The sequence below is a fragment of the Limanda limanda genome, chromosome 2 (genome assembly GCF_963576545.1).
Source record: "Limanda limanda chromosome 2, fLimLim1.1, whole genome shotgun sequence".
NCBI classification, from domain to species: domain Eukaryota; kingdom Metazoa; phylum Chordata; class Actinopteri; order Pleuronectiformes; family Pleuronectidae; genus Limanda; species Limanda limanda.
The window spans coordinates 3,149,141-3,169,451 of record NC_083637.1 but is presented as its reverse complement, the minus strand read 5'-3'; the positions used below and the strand labels follow the sequence as shown (position 1 = coordinate 3,169,451).

General features: G+C 43.2%; 1 protein-coding gene across 1 annotated transcript in view; it reads right to left on the bottom strand.

Annotated features, from left to right (window-relative positions):
- Positions 1-14,304: 14,304 nt before the first annotated feature.
- The window catches only part of mfng (MFNG O-fucosylpeptide 3-beta-N-acetylglucosaminyltransferase), a 13,263-nt gene continuing 7,256 nt past the window's right edge, over positions 14,305-20,311 (bottom strand). The window contains exons 4-8 of the mRNA XM_061088078.1: positions 20,223-20,311; positions 16,945-17,030; positions 15,821-15,986; positions 15,648-15,733; positions 14,305-14,931 (exon numbers count right to left, since the gene is read on the bottom strand). The exon at positions 20,223-20,311 is cut by the window's right edge and continues 65 nt beyond it. Coding sequence (XP_060944061.1) covers positions 14,880-14,931; positions 15,648-15,733; positions 15,821-15,986; positions 16,945-17,030; positions 20,223-20,311 — 479 coding nt within the window. The 3' untranslated portion in view covers positions 14,305-14,879. The remainder of the gene's footprint in view (positions 14,932-15,647; positions 15,734-15,820; positions 15,987-16,944; positions 17,031-20,222) is intronic.

The following is a 20,311-nucleotide window of genomic DNA, read 5'->3' as shown; positions in this document are numbered from 1 at the left end:
TCATCCCTCTCCACTGTTCCACCCCACTGTCATCATCCAATTACCAGCTCACAAAGCCATGAATCAACCAATCAGCACAGGCCGGGGGCTGCCCAAATACTAATCTGCCTCCGCTGACACAAAATAAGCTGTAGGAAGAAAAAATTGAAAATTAGTCCAGGGGAGTCCAGCACGGTTTTCATGTCGTCAGGAAACTCGGCAAAGAAACACTGTCGGAGGATCGAGGAAGTTTTGTTCAGAGCTTGAAATGGATTCAACATCTCCAATGTGATTTGAACTGAGACAATCCTGTGCATCGTCACCTATTAGCATTCAGCACGGAGGGAGTCATTACCATTTTAATGATATTTATTCTGTAGAATCTAATGTGCACTAATTAAATGGGGCTCCGGCTCCTATTAGAGCAAATTTAGACAGTTTCATTAAACTGAAGCCATCACTTCCGACTCAATGCAACTCTATTCTCTCCTTCCGTGGAAACAACTGGGACTAAATGAGACGCCATTCGTCGGCTATTATTTACCAACAAGGGATGAACGTGGTGACTGATGACGAGTCAAAGAGCCGCAGTGGAGCAAGAGAACAACCTGAAGTACGAGCGATGAAACGAGCGATGGTGGAAGGTAATTATCCTTCACTGAGGTATTGTGTGATGATGATAACAGATGCTGACACGTCCGGGAGGGAATATTTTAAGTCGTTCATTGCAGCATAGAAATATTAGACACTTGAGTCATTGCTAATATGCTGTCGATTTATTTGGCCATTAACCAAAGCAAACTTGATGTCCTCCAGCGATCGGGGGTGTTTCAGGGTTTCTCGTTAGACTCATACATGTTGTTGACCTGTGTTCTTACTGTACATTATCCACAATGTTTCCAACAATGTTAAAACCCATCTAAGGAAATGGGTTGTTTCATTTTGGTCAGTTTATAATTGTGTCATCAGTCTCTCCTATATCTTCCGGGGAAGTGACTCAGTAGATTTCTTGCTTTGATGGTCTGGAGTAGAAGTTCAGCTGAAATATTACTGTACTTAACATTCAATAAGAAATATCAAGAGCTGCTTTCAGGGATTTTTGTGGAGCCATTCGAGAGGTGGGAGTCCTGGTGAACTGGACCCCGGCTGTGAGAAGTAGAGAGTGCATTGATCTACTCAGTGTCAGGCTTTAATGGAGGTCTATGGTCTGAAAGGGGGATAACTGCCTGACTGACAGATGAAACTGAAAAAAGGGTTGACTGAGTGATACCACCAATTTCTTTTCCAACCTTTCTCCCTCTTAGGAAAGCTGCGGCGACATTAACTCCTGTGACCAGTCATGTGGAAAGCCTGCAAGTCAGAGGAGCCGCTAATAGGAAGACAGTGAAAGAGGAGCAGTGTAGAGAGAAGGAGCTCGAGGGATTTCTACTCGTCTATCTCCTGGGATTATAGGTTCCTTTTTAAAAGATTTGTATATATATATGATTTAAGCTCTGAAAAAAGTCCTGAAAACACTGAATGTCTTGTGATTTTTGTGATAATTTGCCATAAATGTGATTTATCTTCATACTTTTAGGTGTTTATTAGTGAAACTAATGACTGTTTCCTGAACCTGAGAGTCTGAATCAAGCTTCATGTGTTGTGTCATTGGTTCATTTGATCTGGTTGATTTCGGTTTCACTTTGCAATTTAGGGACTAAAGAATTTGGTCTGACAAAGAAAATCTCCTGTCATCATCCTGGTGCATTGATCTGGACCTCGGTCCATGGAACCTTCACACCCGATATTTAGGTTCAGACCAAACTGAAAAGTCTGAGGGTGATTTTCAATAGTGTTGGTGCAATAATAATCACAATAAAGTCATTTAAAAAGCTGTTGTTCCTTCCCTTTTATGATTGACAGCAGTGAAACCAAACCAACCTGGGGTCGATCAGGATTTGTGCTGCTTTCATCTCGTTGATTTTCGTCTATGATCTGAACACGTAGCTCTGTGGGAAAAAAGTTAGAATCAAAAGAAGTGATGTTCTTCATAGACCAGAGAAAGAAACACCTCAGAACGATATCAAGGAGAAAAAACACCCTCAGAGGTTTAACACGAGGAATCTTCGAATAATCAATCCTCTGATGAAACCCCCCAGAACCACACAGCTAGTGAAACTTCAAAGGTGAGATCTCGGGGAAAAGAGGGAGAGCGAAGATCAGGGAGAAGGAAGAGAGAAGGTGTAAAATGGCTAATTAAGCCGAAATGTGGGGTAAAAAAAACGTGAAGCAGCAACAAGAGCGAATAAAGCAGGACGGGGGGGGGTGTTACAGTGGATGAGAAGAGCAGTCAGGGTAAACTGGTAAACGTCCTCAGGCCAAAAGACGAGGGGGAGACCAGGAGAACATGGTGGAGGAGAGAGGGAGAAAGTGAGGAAAAAACGAGAGGGGAAACGGAGAAGAATGCATGGGACGGAAAGGCAGTTTTCAAAAAGCTTTATTTCCTGTTGCAATGAGAACTTGTATAAGCTAGCGGCTCACTGGTGTAATGTAATCTCACACGTGTCCACCCACACACTCACAAACACAAACACACACACACATCTAAACACTACACTCTGTATAAGAGGTGGAGCTAAACACAGGAGGAGCCGGGGGAAGCTGAGGATTCGTCTTCGGGGTGAAATATGATTTAATTTGTGTAACGCTGGAGGGAGGGTCGCTGGGAAACCTCTGCGTGGGATAAAGAAAGAAGAAGAGAGAGGGAGGAGAAGGAGTGAGGAAGAGGAAGGGGGGACGGGGGAAGGAAGGGAAGATGGAGGGTGAGGAAAGGAAAAGGTTGGAGGGAAGGAAGTGGGGAGGTTTGACATCAGTTTGAGGACGAGGGAGGAGTGAAGAGAGAGAGGAAGCGTACGGAGGATGAGAGTGAGAAGGGGAAAGAGAGGATTCTCCCACTGAGGCAGCGGTTGACATCGCTCCTCCTCCTCTTCATCATCATCATCTTCGATCACAGCCCCGAGCTGACGACCTTTACATACCAATATGCAGTCACAGCCACAGTGCCACCTACTGGCAATGTGTGATAATCATCATTTACATTTAGGTTCAACGGTTTTCTGGTTGTACAGCAGTAAAATGCACATTTGCTGTTTGACATCTGAATTAATGAAATACACAAAATGTCTGTTGCTCTGACGCCTAAATTCAAGTAAATCGCTCATGAACACAACAGGAAAGAATCCATCAGTTCTCCGAGGGAAGAGGAGAGGAGGAGTTCTGCTTTAGTTAACGACAACTTCTGCATTGTGAACATCACGAGGATGAACTCACAGCTCGGGGGATTTCACTGTCTTCTCCCAGAGGTATAGTTTTTAGTCCTATAGTTCAATTTTTCTTGTGTGATTCACTCACATGCTAAATTCGTGACTATTTGCACCTTGCATTGATTCTGTCTGTAATCGGAAAAACTGTTTTGTGTTAGTTCTGTCAGTAGAATCCAGAACCTGGGACGTCTTGTCCATTCAATCCATTCATGAGATTAATTCAGTCACAATAGTTGTTGTAAATCAACAATTATCTCATTAACATAGTTATTTATTCAACATATCTCATAAACATTGATGGCTCCTATCAGAATATTGATGGGACGTCGATCAGCAGCGGAGGAAAAACACACTGGTTCCATCTACTCTGTCGATTCAGTCCTGGATTATGGTTTCGCCAATAAAGCAACATTTCAAATTGGACTCAGGAGTTGAAGTCAATGGGTGGATGAAGGATGGATGGATGGTGACGGAAGACGAGGGAAACGAGAGAGTGACGATGGTGCTAAGTGGGGAAACATTGGGATAAAGTAAAAATATAAAAGGGGAAGATGAGAGGAAATGGGAGACGAGAGGGAATTCGAGCTTAGCAGGGGGTGAAGAGAGGGAGGGTCATAGAGAGCAAGACTGAGGAAGAGGGAGAGGGAGAGAGAGAGAAAGAAAGAGAGCAAGGAAAACAGGGAGCTTCTCACTCCTGGGTTCGGCCCATTGTCATGGTAACAGCAGCGAGGCGAGACGAGCGGCAGAAAGACAAACTCTCTCTCTCTCTCTCTCTCTCTCGCTGACAGTCTCTCTCTACGTCTCTCGCCCAGAGATTAGTGGACAGCTGATGTCAGTCCCAGGTCGGTTCTGTCTTCTTCTTCTTCTTCTTCTTCTTTTTTCTTCATCTTCTTCTTGTTCTTCTTCTTCTTCTTGTTCTACTTCTTTTTCTTCTTCTTCTTCTTCCAGATAAAAAATGGATTGACAGCGAGGAAACCATTGAGTGTGTGTGTGTGTGTGTGTGTGTGTGTATGTGTGTGTGCGTTTGTGTGCTCTCCTCTGTTCTCTCTGTTCTATAGGTTATCGAACATCAAGGGGATTCACACACTAACCTTTTCTTTTCCTCCTCCGAGCTGCACGCTGTGGATCCAGCTTCTCTGCAGCCGCTGGTAAATCACTGCCTTGCTCAGCAGCACTCGATTCAAGATGTGAGATTTCATTGAACACCGGTTGATTCATGAGGCAACAAAATCTCCTCAATGACTTTTTACACAAAAGACGATGTTCACGAGGTATCATGAACACAAACGTGACCAGCACCAAGGTTTCTGGTTTCAAACCAATGAAACCGAAGAGTAACCACAGTGTTTTCAGGTCATAAAACTGATTGATAAGGGAAGTGTTTTTGAAACTGTTGATAGTGATCAGATCAGAAAACACTTAAATATGACATTATCAGGATGGATGACTTATATCATAGAAGCTTCATCAACATTAACGATTGTTTAGCACCTTCGATTATTTTCTTTGGCTTCATGCTTTCACAGAGTTTTGTGTCATTCTTTTATAGTTCAGACCCAGACTGTGTCCTCACCTCTACTCACATGTCGGCTTCCATCTCTCACATGTTTCTCCTCCTTGCTGCTTCTGGAGCTCGTTGTCATCATTCCACCTGCTCGAGTCTCGAGGTCTCACAAAGCAAAGAGCACAAACCAGAGCATTACTTTACCTCAGGGATACCGACAGACTCACACGCTGCCTGAAACCTTAGAGAGATATAATGAATCTGAGCTTCATGAAAACGTCCCCAACATGTTGACAGATCGCAGCAGCAGATGCCTGCAGCTCAGTGGTGAAATGTGGTGATGAGTCTAATCAATGTGAATTAGCTGATGAAGCGCTGACTCTTTATATACATACTTCCTCTTCCAGTGGAGTTCCTGTCAGCTGCTCTGACATGTGGTTGAAATGCAGTTTCCCTCTAATCCCCCAGTTTAGACAGAACATACAAGTAGGCATCATGTTAGGTATTAAAATATAAGAACACAATGTTTTACGCAGTTGGAAGGCACAAGGTAGACGGGACGTGGGTAGTGAAAACAGGAGCGGTGCAAAATGGGTTGAGAAGTGCAAAATACAGGTGGAATAGTAGCAGAACTTACAGTAACAAAACACACACAACAGGTGAAATGAAAACAAAAAGGGACAACAGGGGTTCAGGTAGATTTCAGACAGAACATACAAGTACGCAACATGTATTAAAATAAAAGAACACAATGTTTTACGCAGTCGGAAGGCACAAGGTAGAATGTGAGGAGTGAAAACAGGAGCGGTGCAAAAATGGGTTGAGAGGTGCAAAATACTTCATAAAAGGTAAAAGTACATCCACAGGTAGAACAGTAGCAGAACTTACAGTAAAAAAATACACACAACCGTTGAAATGAAAACAAAAAGGGACAAAAGGAGTTCAGGTAGATTTCACACAGGGACCTTGTTACCATGGCTTCATCACTAAACTACAACGTACTGAATAATCAAACGTCTTCCTCCAGTGGCTGAACCGCGGGATGGAGAGTTTTCAATCCGACAGAAAGTTGAGTGTGTCCAGTGAGTTTAATCACGTTGTGTTATTGATAAACAACCACAAACACAGTGTATTATTGGGAGCCAGGGGCAGTAAACCTTATTGCCTCTCACAGATAGCAGCATATTGTTTTCTCTAACATTATTTCTAGTGGGTGACCCTCAGAAATAAGATTTCTTCTTCTCTGTCTGTGTCTGAGCAGGGTGGGCAGTAGGCACGGGTGGCCAAGGACCTGCCTGACCCCAAACTCCATTAGTCATCCCAGGCCGATCCTCGGCACCTTCTCCCACAGGCGTGCGGGCGGTCCGGCCAGATGTGCCGTTGCCCCGGCAACAGGGATGTGAGCGAACTGCAGAACACCGGAGCCGAATCGCCGGACGGCCGAGGATGACGCCGGCATCTGTGGGGGGGGCAACGGAGCATGAACCGGCGGGAAAATGGAAAAATGTCAAGAGAGATTAGAGTGGAAGCGGGAGAGAGACTGAGACTGCAAAGCGATCTGGAAAGGTGTGTGTGTGTGTGTGTGTGTGTGTGTGTGTGTGTGTGTGTGTGTGTGTGTGTGTGTGTGTGTGTGTGTGTGTGTGTGTGTGTGTGTGTGTGTGTGTGTGTGTGTGTGTGTGTTGTTTGTGTGTGTGTGTTGTTTGTGTGCGTGTGTGTCTGTGTGTGTGGAGAAGACAGCTTTGCATGTGGAGTGAGAGGGATTTGTAGATTTGTGTTTTCATGCCTCACTGACTCACAGCTCCAACACCTGCCAGCCTGTTTGCAAGCATGAGTGTGTGTGTGTGTGTGTGTGTGTGTGTGTGTGTGTGTGTGTGTGTGTGTGTGTGTGTGTGCGTGCGTGAATGTGTGTTTGTGTATGTGCTCATGCATGTTCATAACACTGCTGGTTACAGTGTATGAAGTCATGTCTCCGCAGTTCATTGTTCATTTTTATTCCGCGGAGCAGAACCTTAGAAAGACGCCCATTACCACAAAGCCTCGGGTCTGTGGGTCTGCAGCCAAACAGTGGAAAGAAAATCTACCCTGGATTATAAAGAGTCTTCTCAGAGCAGAGAGCTGCTGCTGGAGGTGCAAACCTTCTTCTATCTATTAAAGACCAGACTCTCTCTGGGATAAGATTCAAGAGATTCTTTGCTCTGATTTTGAGCTGAATCCTATTTTATACTTAAAATATTGCAAATGCTAAATCCTTACACTACGACCACTAATAATACATTTGATTTCAGTGCTTTTAACAATGCACTTTACACAAGATAAAAAAACAGAAGTGAAAAGAAAAGAAAACACTCACTTTACAAAAACAGGAATTAAGGATAAACAGCGAATATTAGAACATCTGATCATATCAGATCTCATTGTTTCACATTAAAATATTCGGTGATAGATCATGATCCATGAGTCAAAATCCTGGGATATTTTTTGGTGTTTATATTCTGATTTGCAACATTTACTGACACATTGTGGAAACTGGCAACTTTGAACCGACAGCCTGTAACTGGAAAGATCCAATCAAGAATATAATGTTCCTCTCAGGCAGTCAGCAGCGATGATAAATATTCTCTCTTGAAAACAGAGCAATTACACACGAGAGGAAGAAAATCCATTTCATTCTCACCCAAACCGCTGAGTTTTAGAAAAAAACAAACCTATTAAAAATTAAAAACACGGGACCTGCGCTGTCTCGCGAAAACACATTTTAACCCGGTGCACTCAGAATAACAATATACGAGGTCGTGTTCAACTTTCCTCTGCACAGGTCGCTTCCGTTCTGTTGCTGCTTCCAAAGTCTCCGAGCGTTATCGTGTGTTTTCGCCTCCGAGAGCCAAGAGTTATGAGTCAAAAACACCAAACGAGTGCACGGAGTCAAATGAGGAAACTGAACAGCCGAGCAACAACACGCACTAAACAGTTTGCTGAGATATGATTTTTCCACTTCCTACCGCAGCATGCAGTGACTGGGATCGGCCACAAGAGGCAACCAGGACACAGGAAACAAGCAACACGTTTTGGAACATATCCCATGATGCATTGTGCTTCAGTGACAAACCTTTTCCAAGAGGTAATGGTCGCAACAAGCACGGAGAAAACATCTTTTGTTAAATATAAGTACTAAACAGTACAGCTAACACATGAAAACATTTAATCAATATCTTTAGGTAGTTCATGTTTCTGATAAGTTTGGTTTTAGTTATTTATTTCCCTTTAATATGTTACTTCAACATCATTGGGATCCACACTTTGCACAGGGGGAGCTGAGATATCGAGGTCTCAATCATGAACTCTTACTTCATTTTCTATAGCTTAAAATATCTAATTAAAACCCAACTTATCAGAAACATGAACACTACATCGATCATCTTCTTAAATCTTGTTATAGTTGTGTCTGAGTCCCAAATGTTAACATGGATGGGTGACAGGAAGGATTTAAAAAGGTTGTCCATCTTTATATCCAGTTAAATGTGAAACTGCTTTTGTTAGAAGGATCTGAATTGATGTCAAGATTTGGAAAACAGCTGGTAAAGAATCTCCAATATGAGAATAAACTGAGAGAATTATGGTTCAGCAGGTGAAAGTAAAGTACTGCTCTTAAATTACATGAAGACACTTTTCTCCTCTGATCATGACTAAGTTGTTTTCCAGCATCACGGAGCAACGGGAGCTGCCGCCGGTCGAGCAGCTCTCAGGGAGAAGTTGCCGGAGCAACGCAGGAGCCCAGAGGCTAATCCTGGGAAAATCCAGCAGAATCTGAGAGTTTTTAAATTAGAGGCTCGTGTCTCTGGTTGAATCTGAGCCAAGATGAAAAAAGTAAAATTGGGTGGTTGGGTACTCATCTGCCTCTTAGAGCCAGATGAGGAGCGGAGCTGAGACGTAGAACGAGCAGAATGAAATAAAGACGCAGCTTGACCCGTCTCCTCCAGTCGGTTTTTATGTGAAAGAGAAAACAGACGGACGGGACAATACATGTAGAAGAAGCTCAGAAGATTCCTGGAACAAACTGGAGCAAAGAACAAGGTCGAACCTGTGAGAGCTGCAAGCGTAGAATATATGAATTTCTTTGCTCTTGCTGATTTATTATTCAAATCTTGTCTATGATTCTTTCAGCCCCCCCCCCCCCCCCCCTGTGTCTGCGTCGGTTTTCTCCAGGGACCCCGGCCGCCTCCCACAGTCCAAAGACACGGGAGATTGGTCGAATGGAGAATCTAACCTGACGTTAAGGTGTGAATGTGACAGGACTTAATTCTCTGGCCCGACTCTTAAGTGGATAAAAACCCTGTGATCTTCTCCTCTTGTTCTTATACCTGAACCCAGTTAATCCTCCGTATCATTTCCTCCCATTTTTCTCTCCTCCTTTTCAATTATTCTCTTTAATCTCACCTCCTTATTTACCTCCATCTTCTCTTCTCAGCCTCATGACTCCTTCCCTCCTGTTATTTTCCCCACCTTTCTGCATCACTCTGTTTCTGTCGCACTCCGCTCTGTCCACCCGCCTCAGCTCTGAGATATCTCTGTAAAACCCTCTCCCTCCATTTCCCACCTGTCACTGGTGATCAGTGTCCGAATCCATCCAATCCACAGATCACACGGGAACTCGCCGTGACTGTTTGATGATAATAATGCACAAGTTTCATGCTCCACACGGATGAGGCGTGTTCTGAAGTCCTCTACATTCCCCCAGTGCCTCTAATTCCAGCTCCTCTGTTCATTAGTGGCTGTTTGTCGGCAGACTGCTGCCTCTCGGTGGCTTCTGCCTCTCGGTGGATGCTGCCTCTCGGTGGCTGCTGGCGGTGCAGCTCACAACTGGAGATCCTTTGCTCCGTGGTGTTTTCATAATGGTGGTGGGGGGGTAATATCCCCGAGCCTCAGGCCATCTGTCTCAGGGACTTTCGCTCCATTTCTCAAGTGAACCCTCCTTCTCTGCTTCCACCTTCACTCACACATCATCTCTTTCTCCTGCTTTTCGAGCTTGTAGCTGGATTTGCTTTGCTTCTTAGAATACTGCTGCCTCACAAAAACTCACCCATTTGCTGAATGCATTTGCTCCACACGCCTGTTATTTACACAAGCAGCGGTTCGAGTTTAACTGAACAGAGGCCGAGCGAGGTTAAATACTGAGAAATTACTGTACATAAGCACATGTCAGTGCAGAGGAGGAATCTTTGATGGACGTGACCAAAAAAAGTGGAAGTGAAATGAAGGTTGAAGAGGTTGAGGAAGAGTTTGTCTGACCACAAACAAACCAAAACTAAAGCCTTCAGTGTTCTTTAAACCAAATGCTTGTTGGAGGCCCTGCTCAGACCTGGATTTAACAAGCGTCTGTGATCCAAACACAAGTAAAGAGCTTGAAGTAGCTCGTATCAAACCTGGCATCTCTACTCGAGACAGGTCCTGACGGGCCAGGTTTCAGACGAACATTTTGAAATAAAACTCGGGTTTGGGTCGGTCACGGTAAACAAGCAGCATATGTCTGTAACTGAGGAAAACAAAAAAATAACCATGCATATCAGAGAGAGTGTACAAACTCAACGCAGCTTCCAGTAACATCTGGATCAGTTTGGGTTCTCACACAAAAAAATGGATTTCTATCAGGCTTGGTTAGTTTTCAGAAAAATGCTTCCTGTTTCTGTGTCTGTCAGTTCTGTTCACAAACACCACACAACTTTTTAGCGAGTTGGACAACGATAGAAGATCCAGACATGTAGATATCTTCAGTTCATGATGAAACTGCTGCAGGTCAGTGGACGTCAGCTGCATTCCTTCATTTGCGATCAAGTCAGGGAATGTAGTCCATCTGGAATCCGAGTTTTCAAAAGACCCGGCTCCTGAATTATAGGACAGATATCAGATCTGCCTTTTCATCTGCCTCCTCCATAACTTCATATTCCCTTTATTGTTCCTGTCGAAGCTGAATCTCCAAGTGTTGATCAGGCCAGGAGAAGTGTGGCTTGTCATTTGGAGCTTGTTGCACTGTGCACGCCGGAGAAGTGTTCGACTGAAGGTTTCTGCTCCTGCTGAGGCTCCTTTTCAATGCAGCTGCACTGGGAGAGATTTCACCCTCACTCTTATCTATAATTCAAAATGTTTGTGGAACTGCTGCCCTTGTTAGACACGCCGGACATCTTTCCATCCGGTTCAGAACAGAAGATACAGAAGAAGAGATGATGAGGGAAAGAGGCAACACGACGGTGAGCAACGGACCGACTGAGGCTGAAAACAAAAGATTGAAATTGAAATTAAGCAAAACTTGAGGCGAGAAATGGGAAACAAAGTGAGCAATGCAGAGGAATCTGTGGAATATGTGGGAGGAAGGAGTGAAACAAAAAGAAGAAATGACTGACGTGCAGCTCGAAGTTGACACGGCACACAAACACATCACAAATGTGCAGAATTGCAGATTTTTCACATTTTCATCGACGAACTTCTTTGAGAGAAAACAGAAGTGTCAGACTGAATAAAACATGAAGACAGAAAATCTCTCTAAAAATCTTTTATACTTTTAGAGTTGTTGTTCAGCTTTTATGTCTTAAAAAAACACAGATTGATTTTCCTTTTTCCTTCTCTTAGAGACACGACATCCAAACCATGTGGAAGTGAGAGTTGTTTCAGTCTGGAAATTGAATTATTGGTAAAGTAAACGAAAAGAAGTGTATTTAGCTCGGTTACAAATAAGGATTGGCATCATGGGAAATTCTAAAATTTAGTAAAAATCAGTTTTAAAAGCTTCAGGTTGGTTTAAATGTACATTTTATCCACAGACTGACTCACGATCTGTCGAGCGAGTGTTCCAGCAGAACCTCGATCCAGTCCAAATTACATCCTTGGCACAAAATGGCAGCATCTGCATCCAGGAGATTTTAGCGTTTGGATGGTGTGATGAAGTGGAAACTTGTCGTCCATCTTTATTTACGGTCTATGCTACAAATCATGAAAAACAGGCCAAAGTCGTATTGTCCATCGTGTGGTATCTCAGAGTTCAGTGGGTGGAGCTGTGGCTGTAAAGCTTTAGAAAACGGCCTCGTGATTCAACAGATGAATCGACCGACCCAACAATCCATCAAGTATCTGCTGAATCACAACAACCCGTGCAGGAATTGGAAAATCCTGGTCACTCAGCTTCCCCAGCGTGGTTTTGTGTTTGCAGACCTACCTGCCTCTCTCTCCTCCTCCCTCCCTCCCTCTAATCCTCCCTGGCTTCCTCTCTGCCCAGCTGTCCTTTAAGAGGCCCTGTCGATTTGATGTGATGGACGGAGGAGCGCTCCTCTGACAGCTGCTCCACTCTGCCTCCACTTGACCCGCTCCTCTGCTTCCACAGTGAGTCCAGCTCACGGACAGACGTGGTCATAAATTTATCGTGCAACGGACACGGACAAACACGGAGGTGGGGGAGAGAGGACGCAGGAATATCATTCTCTCGTTCTCAGACCAGGCCGACGCCCTGATGGTACAGATGCATATTCAATACCGACATGCAGAAGATCTGTTAACGGGTCCTGGAGTCGTTAAACACGCAGGCTTGACAACTGCACCTTTTGCAAGATTTATATCCATAAATCATTGTCGTGTCTCTTTTGAGATGCAGCTGCTGCAAAGGAACAAGAAACAAGAGCTGAAAACAAGCTCCGCCTCTTTCAGCCCGTAAACCTTTTGCTACTCGGACGATTGTGGACGAGGTGCAGAGAAGCTCCAGGTCGACCAGGGAGAGTTGATTGGCTCAGATCCGTTGGCCAATTAACTCTCTGGATCCACACGACGGGGGGGGGAAGTCATCAAACTTGATTATTTTTAACGAGCAACAGCCTCAGTGAACAGATTTACTGGTAATTTGCCACCACGTCACTATTGTACCCACAAATATTCACCAGTAAACAATCGGCTGTCAACACAAACACGTGAAGTTGATTATCTCGAGCGGATTTTATTAAGTAGTACTGAAAAGAGAACAAGATGATAATTATCTTGTGATCTCAAGATAAGACCTTTGCTAAGTCACACATTCTTCAATAAGATTTTTATAACTTTGATAGTAATTGATTTTTTTCAAGGTGGCTTCCCATCTCCAGAGATTTTATTTGAAGAAGTTAATAACTCTGTTCCCAAAGTATGAGCAATTAATTGGTAATTTTCTCTATTTTTGGTTATTTCGGGCCATTTATTAACTGTTTGTATTGTCTGGTAGGGAACAGTTTAGAATCTGAATATAATAACCAACAAAGTCAGTGTTCAGTGGGTGTATTTAACATGTTGGTTCACATAGTGTTAGAACTGAACTCACACACACAGACATAATCAGATCAATTTAAATCAAGTGATGGCCATAAACCCTGCATCCTCCATGTTAGTTGATGGGGCACGGACCAAACAATAAACATATTCATCAGGCTAAGTGTTTATTTAATCTCTTACTATTCTCTTCTAATTCTAATTGTTTATAAGTTTGCTTCAGGAATGACACATCTACTCTCCCAGCAGTTTTAATAATTCAATCACATGTTCTGTTTTTCTTACGTGTGTAATTTAATCTTATTTTCCACTCATCAAACCAGAGCTTCCTTTTAAAGTACGACTATAAATATCATTTATCCTGTAACTACAGCATTTAAATTGATTCTGCCTTCACAGTGATATCTCCGCCTGCTTTCCACCACTCGACCCGCACTGTTCTCCCGGCCACTCAGCCATTCCTACACATTCTCATCCACTCTGCATCCACCTCACACAAGGTCGCACCCGGACGCATTCAGCAAACATATCTGTATTCATCACATCTCCATTCACCAGGAACCAGCCACTTGCGGGGGGGGCTGCCTGCAGGTACGATGCACGTGGCCTCGGCCTCCAGCTCCTGCACCAACATTGGATTGCGTGCATGTGTCTTTGTGATATTTCTAATCCCGTCCTGAACCCGATCTGTCCGTCATGATGAGACTCGTCCGCAGATTTGAGTTATTTTTTAAGACACGGTGAAGAGCAGGTCTCAGACGTGTCAGCCGTGACCTTCATGCTTTCAGTTTGTTGATGTTTTGGGGGGGTTTAAGAAATAAATGAGGCAACTAGGATGAAGGGGAAGTTTGTTTTTTCTCTCAGTCGTGGCCTTGGAGGTGCAGCCACGGCTATTGTGTGTAAGTCTGAGTAAACAGAGAGACAGGGGGAAGAGAGAGGGGAGGGAGGGTGAGAAGACAGATGGAGGGGGGGAGGGAGGGAGGTGGACGGCGAGAGGAGCCTCGGAGGGAGGGCAGAGGGTTTGGATAAGGAGAGAGATGTCAGAATGGTTCATCGTGTGCAGACTTTACAGGTACAAGGACACCATCCCCTTCATAAAACACACACACACACACACACACACACACACACACACACACACACACACACACAAACACACGCACACATTCATTCAATAGAAACTAAAATAAACTCAGAAACTTCACCCTCAGCACCACCTGGAGATAATTCAGGTCACGTGGGTCCAGTCCTGCTTTTATTCATCATCCACAGGAGAGTAAAATAATCCCATTAATAGAAGATAGAATAAACTTTGATTTGATTAAAGTGCACAAGAAATTGTGTGTCATTTTAAATTAAGTACAATCTCATTTTATCCATTTTCTCAACTAAAATGACCTCAAAACTTTGCGGACAAAGTTTAAAAGTTAAGTGCGTCCGTCCAAACAAACAAATACAAAATGGGGAAGTTATGAAACGCTGCTGCATGTTTGAGTTTGAAAGGTGCTAGGGAGACGTTTGGAAACAACGTGAGTTCCTGTCCCGACTCGACGTCTCAGTTTTCATTATTGTTGATCCATGCGAAGATGAATCCATCTATAAAAATAGTTTTCTTTAAAAAAATAGATACGTAGTCGTATGGATGTAGACACAGGGACGAAGAGTGGGCGTCCAAGTCTTCATCCAGACTCTGCTTCTCTTGCTCTGTTATCTGCATCACATTGAATCCAGCAGTATTCACAATTCAAGAGCTCCTCCTCCACGAGAGGCCGGTGCCCGTTTGTCCCATGTGCTCCTGAGAGTCTTTGAAGTGGAGCTCAGGGACACCAGCTGGTGAACGGGTACAACAGGCAGTGGACGGTCTTAAACCTGCAGGAGACAGAATATAGATAATAATCATTTATCCTATTATCTCATGTTCGTTTGCAAATACGCTGCATGTTTACAATGCCGGTGACATTTTATATATTATTCCTGTGGTAACTTAATTCAAAAGGGGCTTTGCAAAGGATGAAAGTGCTTTCTTTCTCTTGGTAGCAACGGTGCAGAGATAAGAAGAAATGAGCGGAGAACGAGAGAAGGAAAACGAGATGAAACAACTTCTCTCCTCCACGCTACGAACAGGGACATCGCTCTTCTATCGCCCTCCTCTTCTCACCCAGAGGCCAGCAGACACTAATAAGTACAGTTCAACACTACGGTTCAATCTGTTTTATAGAGGAGTCTATAGAATATCAAAGAACTCGACCTCACATTGACTCAGTCATACAGTGTTAAATTATACGACATAAAACTAGATTGACCCTCAGTGGAGCGTATAACGACGCCCAGGGCCCTTTCTTACGATGTTAAAGAAAGGGATAAGAAATTCCTGGATCCGTATCAGAATTAATTTCTAGTGTTTATGCTCCTACTTGCTTATTAAGCTGCGACTACTTGTGTCAAAAGAGCCTTTGTTGGACCCTGACGTCACTGTGTGTGTGAGGCTTCAGTCAGGTGTGTGCAGAGCAGAGAGTGCAGGAGTTTTGTCGTGAATATCAATGAAGCGTGTGAAGAGATGAAGTTGAACTCAGAGACAAACGGACCTGGAGGGGTCGTCCTCCTTCGTGAAGCTCCCTTTCACCTCGATGCTGTTCATCTTGTTCTCAAACATCCCGTAGCTCAGTGTCACCTGGGAAAACACACAACATTTAACCATGCGTGTGTTAGTGTGTGTGTGTGAGTGTGTGTGTGTGTGTGTGTGTGTGTGAGTCAGTACCTGGTGTGCAATACTCCTGTGGTTGACGAGCAGCAGGTTCTCCAGGTGCGAGTGGAATAGAGGACAGTGAACCATGGAGATGCCGAGTCTCTTCTCCACGATGAAACCCACCGTGCAGTCGTCAGGGAGACGGATGGTCGCTGACGTCTGCTCGAACCGGGAGCCGCTGAAATACACACAAAAAACACACACATCTTAAAATATACTAAATATATATCTACAGATCTCAGTTTATGTTTTTAAATTAGTTTCAGTAAAATAATTAAAAGTGTGATGTTGATGTTATTGCATGATTTCTGTGTCCATTTGTCTCCGTTTCTTTGAGTGAAGTATAAAGATAAGCTTTTAGAAAGTGAACATTACTTTAGATTGATGATTAATCACTGTGAAGATTTTTTATTCAGCTTTGAAAAAGTTATGCTGCTGCTGTTTCTTTGATGGATCGAGTTCAGTGAGCTGGCGAAAAAATACGAAATTATGACACTAAACAAAAGTCTTGGTTGTATTACTGAGCAACTATAACATCCTTTTAACAATATAAATCATAAACTAATTAGGGTGAATAAGTACATTTTATATTTTCACTTCAAGTCGCTTTAATTTCATTTTTAAAAAAGTAGCTGCAGGGAGAATAGGAATTCAGTCTTAAGAATCTAGATGAAAATTAAATAAGAAACTTTTGTAGGCTATATTTTCAAAGATTTTTTTTTTTTTTTTTTTTTAACAATCTGTTTATTGAATTTTTTACATAATTAACAAACAAACAATACTGTTCCATCAATAACAATTACAGATGTAATTTCAACATACCACAGAACAGATACCAACCCCCCACCCCCCTCCCTCCGGCACCTAGCCCCAACAGATGAGCACATACAGTTGAAAAATAAAGAATAACAAACAAAAGAAAATTAAATTTGGTAAATGGGAAAAAACTAATTCGACTTTGTTTGAATTTGTTAATTGTCATTAATTCAATTATTTGCAAGGTGCCAAATCATAACATTTTCTACAGGCCCGTGGTGACTAAAAACTGTTTCACCTATTCTCTTTATTTGCACTCATCTGGACAATTGGGTGTATATATAAATATGTGTAGTAGTATTGCTAGTAGTATTAAATACCTGGCCCATGGAGCCATCTTCTCCGCCAGTCTTCGACTCAGACAGAAACCAGCTCCTCCTGTGGCGAACCAGAATCGAACCTCCCTCTGAGTGATGACACAGAAATCCACAATTACATGTTAACACAGAATAACTGGAAACAATATTGATTTTAATCAAATCACAAATTTGAATCCCTGGTTTTGACGAGTGTTCCAGTCTTTTCCTTCTCCGTTATTTCGTTTTCCATATCCTTTCCCATCTTTTAATTTCCCGTTCTTTTCATCTTTTTCCCATTTCCTGCTTCGTCGTTTGTCCCGCTCTCTTTCCCATCTCCTCCTTCCTTTCATTCCTTTACATTGTCTCCTCTCTTTCCTTCCCTCTTTCTTTTACAGGTTGTTCCTTTCAGTCTAATTTCCCTCTCTGTGGAAGTCCTTTTACTTTTTTTGTTTTATCGTAAGAATCTGCTCCTTCTCTGCCCTTTTTCTTCCTCCTCACAATAGTGACAGGAAATCAAATGAGTTCGGCAGCGAAAATGTTTTTTAAAAAATGAGACAAGTAGACAAAGACGATGTTTCCTCCATCACTCTGGCATCCTCGGCAAAGGGCGGAAATGGTAAAATGACAAAAAGAGAGAAGTTGAAGTGAGGGAACAGTCAGAACATGTGAGTGGAAAATAGAGGGAAAGGAGTTAGGAAGCGAAGATAAATAAAGATCTATTTTTCAGTGTAAATGGAAGCAATCAGGGAAGAGAAAGTGACACGAGGGAGATGAAGGGAGTCGTTTATTCCCAGAAATAAGTGAGAGAGATTGAAGTGTGCGGCGAGGATGGCACGCTATTCAGAACAGCTTGCTGGAATCCTGATGCACTTTAACTAAATGGGAGCATTAATCCGACTGGAGAGCATGTGAACGACACACTCTTACACACACACACACACACACACACATACACACACACACTCACACACACACACACACACACACAGACACACACTGTAATGGCTGCATATGTGTTTCAAAAACAAACTATCGACTCCCTGCAGTTTGACTACCTCCTTCCCCAAGGGAGTCTTCTTCGTGTGTGTTTGTGTGTGTGTGTGTGTGTGTGTGTGTGTTTGTGTGTGTGTGTGTGTTTTACCACCAATCAATATCCCAACAAGACACTAATCACTCATTGATCCACTTGGGTCCGGAAATCCTTCCCATGTGAACACACACATCCCTCCATCCTATACATTCATACATCCATGCATATATATTCCTCTGTCTTCCCCTCACTGCTTCCTCCTCTCCGTCCCGTTCTGCAGGGACGAGAGTAAGAATGTAAAATATGGATTCAGCGTTGCGGTGGTTAACCTGGCCGGGCTGCGTTTTGGCAGAAACCCAATAGGAAGGGACCTCAGCTTCAGTTCATTAAGAGCAGCAGAGCATGGGAACAGAAAGAAGAAGGGAAGCATGGAGGAGACAGAGGGAGAGAACGCAAGAACAAAAGAAACCTCCTATTTTGAAAGTTTATGACTTATATACAGTCACCTTTAACCTTTGACCGCGGAAATCTTTGAATCCAGGCGACAACCGGCTAAAATCTGAAGACATTCCTTGAAGGCAGACTCCAGGAATCCTCCTCAGGAGACCTCACACATATGATGAGACGCTACAGTGACCTTTGACCTCCAAATTCTAATCAGTTCATCTGTGAGACCAAGTGAAAATCCGAAAACGATTCCCTGGAGGAATTCTTAAGATAATGAATTAACAAGGCAAAAAAAAATGGGACCTGCGAGGCCACTGTGACCTTTGACCTTCGACCACCTAGATCTGATCAGCTCATCCTTGAGTCTCACTGAACATTTGGACGAGGTTTAAAACCGTGTAAACAGCTTCATTCCAAACTGCATTGAGCTGATTTTAAATGTGATAATAATGTGAAATACTGGACTTTTCAATTACACTTTAAAACGCTGTTAAGATCATTGGGATTAATCAGGTGAAACGGTTTCAGTTAAACCACTGAAAGGCTGCAGGGAAGGACTCTGGTTTGGTTTGAGAGGCGGTTTATTCCCACAATTACACGTTGGAAAAGAGCTGAAGACAAAGAGGACGGGAGGTTGCAAAGAAAGAAGAAGCAAAGGGCAGAGAAAAAATAGCAACGGCAAGAACCAGTGATTGAATGACAGCAGCGAGGTCCGTCTAGGTGGGCTGGAAGAAAAAAGGTTATCAGCGAAGAGAAAGAAGGAGAGAAGGAAGGAAGGAGTTCAAGATGGAGATAAAAGAGATAAAGAATCTCCGAAGACAGCGCGGCCCGAAAAAATAAATCTGTGCAGTCACATCCGAGACAGTAATGTATCTCAGAGGGGTCACCCTGCCTTAAGGAGTTATCGGTCCACGTAAATTAAATTCAGCCGGAGGTTCCAGGGGAGTTATAGAGTGCTGTGGTGTAAATGCTGTTTCAGAGCCGGTGCTGCGCTGCCAAGAAAGAAAACAACGCTCCGGGTGAAACGCTGAGGATTCGAATCTATTCAACATCTGAACTGATGAATTCTATCACAAACATATATATGATTGTGATCGTGACGCTGCTCAGCACAGTTTCAGTCTGAGAAGAGGTTCCTCTGCTACGAATCCTGCGTTAGTAACATCCACATGCTCATGTTGTGGTTTCCCCTTCGTGTTAATGTGTCATTGAGCTTTTATTTTTAGCCAAGTTACAAAATCCAAAGTCAAAGGGGGAACAGAAAGCACAAATCCTGAGAAGCCTAACGTCTTTTTCAGCGTCTTCTACGTGTATGACTACTTTTCAGTTTCGTGTCTGTAATGTTAAAAATATCTAGGGCTGGGCAAGTTAACTCGTTTCAATGGAGTTAACTCAAGTGATGAGTTAACTCGATTAATTATTTTATCTCGCATTCACTCAGGTTTGATTATTTATTGTTTTATTGTGAAAGTCAGGCTTTTGTTTTGTGAAAGTCTGTTGCTGACTGCTGCAGAACAGGAAAAAAGAAAATAATTGGCGGAAAAACAATCGAGTTAACTCATCACTTGAGTTAACTCGATTAAAACGAGTTAACTTGCCCAGCCCTAAAAATATCACAAACACGCAACATTGGCTCATTCGGATATTATCCAGCAGTTTTACAAAGGGGGGGCAGCAGGACCTGACTCAGAACCTGACTCAGACATCTGGGTTCTCACCGATAATTTAAGGAGATACATTTCAGGAGAATTAACGCCATCATTTATCCCGGATCCCCAAATTCAAAATACAGGCCCTGTAAATGAACCCTGTGGTGTGGTACCGTTGCGTTTCCCTCCAGAAGCTCGTGAGCAGTGATGGGCTTGTCCAGGCTCGGTTTGCCCACGTAGATGTCGCCCTCCTGGGGGAAGG